The sequence below is a fragment of the Scomber scombrus genome, chromosome 8, assembly GCF_963691925.1.
Source record: "Scomber scombrus chromosome 8, fScoSco1.1, whole genome shotgun sequence".
Classification (NCBI taxonomy): domain Eukaryota; kingdom Metazoa; phylum Chordata; class Actinopteri; order Scombriformes; family Scombridae; genus Scomber; species Scomber scombrus.
This window is the reverse complement of record NC_084977.1, coordinates 29,677,123-29,684,479: the sequence shown is the minus strand read 5'-3', so window position 1 is coordinate 29,684,479 and position 7,357 is coordinate 29,677,123. Positions and strand designations below refer to the sequence as shown.

The 7,357-nt window shown below is 36.3% G+C and overlaps 1 protein-coding gene across 1 annotated transcript; it reads right to left on the bottom strand.

The window, feature by feature from the left end:
- Positions 1–894: 894 nt before the first annotated feature.
- On the bottom strand, positions 895–6,255 carry psmg4 (proteasome (prosome, macropain) assembly chaperone 4). Its single transcript, XM_062424517.1, has 3 exons — positions 5,998–6,255; positions 2,016–2,091; positions 895–1,352 (listed from the first exon to the last, which is right to left on the bottom strand). Exons 1-3 carry the CDS (start codon positions 6,175–6,177, stop codon positions 1,231–1,233), a joined length of 378 nt encoding a protein of 125 aa, XP_062280501.1. The 5' UTR covers positions 6,178–6,255; the 3' UTR covers positions 895–1,230.
- Between the last annotated feature and the right edge of the window lie 1,102 nt (positions 6,256–7,357).

Here is a 7,357-nt window from a genome sequence, read left to right as displayed (position 1 = left end):
GAAAGGGCACAAATGGATTTACATGTTTTTTTTTCTTCTTATTTGTGGTCCCTCTACGAGAAGTCCAATGTGGCACTTTTATCCTCAGAGGTGAGGTCAGTGTAGACACTGATTTTTAAAGTAAGCATTACTGCTGTTGGCGTTGGTGTATGATGGTTGTCTGATGTGACGGAACAGCCGGAGACCTCGGTGGAGACGGTGTGTGTGTAGCCTGTAAGGACTTTGGGTAATGCTAAACGAATCTGAGAGTTGAACGGACATTTGTGACCTGTCGGTATACTACTGTATGTCTTATGATGCGTCTCAGCATTTCAATGGCTTTATCATAATGGCTCTGTTCTTTTAACAGAAACAGAGAAGATACAATGTAATTTAAGAAAAAACAGTATTTATTTTGTCATGCTGCCAAGGGCGAATATTTTGTTGCTTGAAATACCTCCTTAACTAGCAAATACTCCACTCCCAACTCTCACTCATTGTTCTCTGTACTGTGGTAATGTTGTAATCCTGCTCCTAGGATGTGTAACTCTAGCCAGAAAGCACAATATTTTACAGTTTTTGAAATAAACATTTGTGAAATTAGAATAGAGCAGCGCAGCCTGCATAGACCTGGCCTAGTTGTGATTAGTGTACATTTATACACTTTAGTATGTAAGTGTCCCTTAGGACTGCATAAAAACGTAAGGTATGTGTTCATGTGCCATTCAATGATATAATGTATGGACCGTCAACCTTACATTCATAGGATATAAGCACATTAAATAGATAAACCATGCCATAAAACCATTTTTGTCATAATATACCCAAATCCACTGATCCAAAACATCCTCCATTTTTTACATTATATTTAGTACGCAGCACGTATTTTGAACACCCTGTATGGTTTTGCTAGTTTGTATGTTTTCAACAGTTAAACACTTGAGAAAGAAGAAGAAAAAAAAAGAACAAAACTCAACCACTAATGCTGTTTTCTAAGTGTTATTTTTTTAATATGATGCATTTGTACAAAAAGCCATAGGCCTACATGTTTTGATAATAAACCACTTAATTTATTATGTCAATAAAAGAACACTTGATGTGACTCTTTGTGGTTATTGTGTTTGGATTATGATTCATGGTTTCAGAAGGAGTCCAAATAACAAAGAGGAAGACCTGCTACATTATTCTCCATCGCAGGTTTGTCCTCAGTTACATATAAAAGAAGAAGCTCAATAAAGGGATCAGATGTGTTCAGAAGTGTTCAGGGTGAAGCTCAAGCTCCTTCTTGATCCTGTTTTCCACAAGGAGAGTGTGACTGGAGTCTGTCATTGGAAGACTGTAACTCACAAATACTTGCTTTTTGGTCTTCTTTGCTGCAAAAGAGACAGAAACAGGCAATTATTTCACTTTCAGTTTGGGTAATACTGAAAATGGATTAGCTATTCTGTACTGATAAGGCTTTAACACACTAAATTTACCATGAAATTTGTCTTAACAGTCATGCATCTGCAAGAAAAGTGTTCATTCTGTGCGTGTTTGCATGTGTTTAGCCTCTTTATTGCAAACCCTGACAATATTTCAGCCATTTTCCAAAGTGTTGCACCTTTCCGGTAGCCTCTGCTTTCACTTACTTTTTATGGAGTCACATAAATCAACTTGTGGAGACTTGAAACTTGTTTGACACCTGAGAACATCGTTATCACTTTTAGTTTTGTCAAACATTGGCTGTCATATAAAAGGTTACACAATGCTGACTCTTCACATCAATCATAATGTCACTCTGACACTCAAAGCAGTTTCAAGTCTCTGCAAGCTGACTTTTATTATTGTCCTGAAATGAATCAAAGCTAGTAGCTGCTGCTTGAAAACCTGAAATATTACCAGGCTTTGGACAATTGTTGGAACTCATTTTAAACATACAAAACCCCACATTTCTTTCCTTTCATATCAACAAAAACAAAAATAATCTTCCTAAAAATATATAACTTGCTACTTAGGAGAAACAGTAAAACTCATGAGAAGTCATAGAGTGTTACCTAATCTCTGTGCCAAAGAATTTGGAGCAGTGTTGGATGGGTCGCCCATGACTAATGTAGATAATGGCATCGAGTCCTGCAGAGAGAAAATGAACAAGAAGAGCAGCAGTTAGTCTTTTTGAAAGCAAGTGAGTGATTCGATTTGATATCCAAAATAATGTTTGTTTTTGTCTTAATGTGCATTGTTTCCAAATCTTTTAACCATCCTGTTGTCCTCGAGTCAAGGAAAAGAAGGGAGGAAGAAGGAAGAAAAGGAGGGAGGAAGGAAGGAAGGAGGGAAGAAGGAAGGAAAAGAGGGAGGAAGGAAGGGAGGAAAGGAAAAAAGGAAGGAAGGTAGGTAGGAGGGAGGAAGGAAGAAGGAAGGAAAGGAGGGAGGAAGGAAGGAGGAAAGGAGGGAGGAAGGAAGGGAGGAAAGGAAACAAGGAAGGAAGGAAGGAAGGTAGGGGGAGGGAGGAAAGAAGGAAGGAGGGAGGGAGGGAGAAAGGAAAAGAGGAAGGGAGGAAGGAAGGAAAGAAGGACAGAGGAAAGAAGGAAGGGGGAAGGAAGGAAGGAAGGAAGGAAGGAAGGAAGGAAGGAAGGGAGGGAGGGAGGAAAGAGAGAGGAAGGAAAGAAAGAGAGAAGGAGGGAGGAATGACAGATGGAAGGAAGGAAGGGAGAAAAGAGAGAGGAAGGAAAGAAAGAGAGAAGGATGGAGGAATGTCAGACGGAAGGAAGGAAGGGAGGAAAGAAGGAACAGTCAAAACAGACGGGGTCAATTTGACCCGGGAGGACGACAGGAGGGTTAAGCTGAGGACATTTAATCCCATATTGTGACCATCTTCTCTCCCAGTGACTCCCATTGGAGAATAGTTGAGTCACCTCTGTGGTTTGTAGTATAATCAGGTGATGTCAATAATAAAAGGTTCTGTGCTCTGGCCAGCAGATCATTATTATTATTATTATTATTTTTATTATTATTATTACATTTTGCAGTCTAGGAACCCAATGACCATGCATTGACTCTGTGCTGGAATAGACAGAGACCTTAAAATAAGATTATGACACAGGTTCGTGCTACACAACAGAGCTTCATGACAACATGATGATGCTTCTCTCTTAAAGGCGACTTCAGCTTTTCCTTATTTCAGTCAAATATATAACGTTACAATGTCAGATGTTCATATTAATGAATGAGGTATGTGCAGCCACTGGTCTCTTCATTGGGTTCACCTGTGCAATCTAATTCAATCTAGTAAAACAGCTCTGCTTTAAATTCTAGTTTATGGGTCAATGACGTATAAGGATTTTCAACAACTCAATTTTAGAATAATAAAAAACAAGCATATCTAATGCAGTAGTTCAAACATTCAGTGTTGTGTACCTGAAAATTCATATTACAATTTGAAAGTGATTTTAGTGGGTTTTTCAAGATTAATTGGTACTGGCCTTAAAAAAAGTCATGTGGCGCGACCATGATTCATCTCGAAATATCTTATATAAATAAAAGATCATCATTTACAAAAAAAAAAAAAAAAAAATGCAAATACTTTATATTACTGAAAACTTGTAAAAAAAAAAGAAAAAAAAAAAAGATGTGAAGCGTGTTAAGTAAATTAATTTAATTCAAGATGAATCATGGTCGCACCACATGACTTTTTTTTAAGGCCAGTGCCAATTAATCTTGAAAACCCCACTAAAATCACTTAATTTCAAATGTATAATATGAATTGTCAGGTACAAAATGTTTGAACTACTGCATTACATATGCTTGTTTTTATTATTCTAAAATTGAGTTGTTGTAAATCCTTATACGTCATTGACCCTTTCAGTTTTTGTTTACATTGTGTACTGAGGTTCATTATATTGACTGGTGTTCCTAATATTTTGCCCCTATCATGTGTGTTAATGGAGTGGACAAAATATTAGGAATGCCATTAAATATAATGCACCCTAATGCAGCACTATCACCCACTATATGACCTCAATAATAAACATAAAGTAGAATTATTACCTTCCTGACAACGTCAACAGAAATTGAAAATGTATAAACTTCATAAATGTAGAATTTAAAGCTGTTGTATTAGATTGAATTATAAAGCAAACGTGTCAACCTAATGAAGTTGCCAGTGAGTGTATGTATGTATAGAACTAATCCCTGTGAACAACAAGCTCAGGTTGCACTGAATGCTCTGTTAGCAACTGTTATTTTTTCTATTTTTGGGATGAGCTGACATCAACTCATGATGGATTTCTTTATGTGATCATCTGCTCCGGGAGCAAGTGTTGCAGTGTGTGTTGGCCAGCTGCTCCTCTCCGCTAACACGTTGGCATTTCTGTGGCTGTTTCTGCTTGAACTAAAGATCTGTAATTTAATAAAAATATTTATCTTTGGACCCCAAATTTGAACCTGGCCTGTGGTGCTCATATCAGAACATTGTGATGTTTTAACAGACAGGTTCACAGTTTTTCAAGTCTGTCTTTAAACAATAGTCAGGAACCAAAATGAACAGTTTCTTACCACGGTCATTCCTCCTGTTCATACTGACCATTAGAAGATCTCTTCATAATGCACCTACAATCTACAGTCCTCCTCCTGTGCATTTAATAGTTGATCTGCAGATAATATGAAGCTTCAGTCGTCCAAATGAGTCAAATCAAGTCTTCTATATTTCAACGTTAGTGTTTTTAGTGCCAAAGTCTTTTTGTTACTATACTTCCACCACGGCTCAACAGAGGAAACACAAAGAGGGAATTTGCTGCTAAAAAGACTGTAAATGTGTCAGATATCACTTGATATGACTAACACAGACTGATGAAGCTGAATATAAGCTTCACATCTACTTTTAAATGACTGTGTGGAAACACTGTGGATTTTGTCCTCCATCACTTTACATTGAAAGCACATTTGAAGATCTTTTAATAGTCAGTATGAACAGGAGGAATGATTACAGCGAGGAAAACCTCTTTCACTGCTCATATGAACACCTGACTCTTCATTCAGTCATTCATTCATTCATTCGTGTGTATTTCTAAGATTTCTTTTTTGCACCTTCGCCCCCGAAAGGTCAATTTTACAATTTTGACTGTATTTAAATGAGTAGATGTTACAAATCACACTACAATACTACTACTACTACTACTGAAAGCAATACAAAATGATAGTGGAGTAAAATCAGTATCTCTTTGAATGACGATATGAACCCATCTTTTAACCTTACATTTCTTGCAACCATATGTCAGATATTCCTTTATTAGTCCCACAATGGGGGCAATTTGCATTGTCACAGCAGCACGTGGACAGTAATAGAACATAAGAGCAATAATAAGAAAAATAATAAAGAACAATAAATACTAAGTACAAAGTACAAAACATTATTACAAGATTTACAAGAGTAATATTGGTATTGAGTGGTAAGAGGTAACTATGTGTAAAGAGACATACAAGTGTAGTTTAGTATGAGTTCAATGACTCAATTACCTTTTCATTCATAGTATTATTAGTCTGTATTGTGCATCAACTTTTAAATGCATTTTTGCACCAAATGGCTGTGATGCATTCAAATACACTGATATTAAAAGGTATAATTGAAGGGGATCTTTTCATAGTATGAACAGGAGGAATGATAAGATAAGTTATATTGAATTGAATTGAATTGTCTTTAATGCAATGACAATTAAAACAATTAAATTAAATTCCTTTATTAGTCCCACAATGGGGACATTTGCAGCAAGTGGACAGTAAAATAGAAATAATAAAGAACAATAAGTACGAAAAACCCACTATTGTTTTAAGTTAGACTTGTAAAAATGTGAAATCATCCTTTAAAAATCTCCAAATATCTCATCACCTGGTTTAAAATAAAAACCAACTCAACAAACCCAATTCACCCCTCCCTCCCTCCCTTCCTCCCTGCACCAGTAGACAAACTGGTCCACACATTCCAGACAAACACGTGTCTCCATCTACTTTTTAAAAAATGCATCTAACATGTGTTTTACTTACATATTTGCAGCTCATTGACACAGCTAAGTTGGACAGGACTGCAGAGGAGCCCACCCAGAGGAAAAACCCTCCACTCATCTTCATCACATGGAAATGAACAGTCTGCTCCATTATCTTCTCCGAAAAGTTGTGCACCGAAATGGCGCCAAAACTCTGCTCCACACTTTGTGTTTCGGTCATTTTTTATTTTAAGTCTATTGTTTTTACTTTACAGTTTTCACTAGCAACGTGCTCTGCTAGCTGTAAACACAAGCTGCAACGAACTTCCTGGTTAAAACGAAAATGGCAGCCCAAAGTAATCTATCACCGATGGCTCAGTCAGATGTGCAGCACCAGAGAAATAGATCAGGACATGAACACAGTGCTGAGTGTCATTTTAACATGTTGAGAAACTTCAGTACTACTTTCTAATTACACATCCTTAATAATAATTAAAAAAAAGAAAAAGGTTATAAGTTTTAAGTAATTGCTTTATTAGTGATTAATAATAATGTGTAATAGCTCATAAGCCCAATATTGTGTATATTCCCATTGGTAGGTGTTCATCCTTTGTTGAAGTGTAAGATTTAAAAGTTAAGTTAATTTATACATTTGAGTTTATTTACCAGCAATATATTTACAATGTTTATGCAGTTAAGTAGTTATATATTTGTGCTTTATTATTTACATATTTACAGATTCAGATATTTACACCAGCATCTTTTGAAACAGTCTCTTGAATCTGCTTCTGTGGTTTTACCTCATTACAGGTACATTTACCTAGGTCTGGGTTGTTCCTGGCCTCTGATTGGTTGGGTTAGTCACCTGGGGGTTAGAGACAAATGTTTTTGTTGTTGATTTCTGATGCCGGGAGCTACAGTAAAGTTCTGCCTAAAAGTCATCTGTCTCAATCCTGCTGTTTTCTCTCATGAAGTGTGTCCAAATACCACCTATCGAACCCTCATGTTACACAAGTAATACATGCTCATGGGTTTCTTGCTTTCTAATAAGCCTTCAAGTTTGCTCACTGTCTCATTTTAAAACTCTTCTTAAAACCAACCTCTTTTCTTTAGCTTTTGACACCATTGTGTACTTTATCTTTGTATTGTGCTTCTATTGTGTTATCTATTTATTGTGTTTTATCTTGTTGTGCAGCACTTTGGAAAACCTTGTGTTTGTTAAAATCGTGCTATATAAATAAAGTTATAAATGTTCAAAATTCTTAATAAATTGACAATTCAAACAGTCAAATGGTCTCACTGGTCAAATGAAATTTTCCCCACTTGATAAATATTCCTTAGTCATTAATTAATTAGATATACTTCAACCCACATTTATGAACTGAGCCTATTAGATCATGCTACTGAAATTACTTGCATAT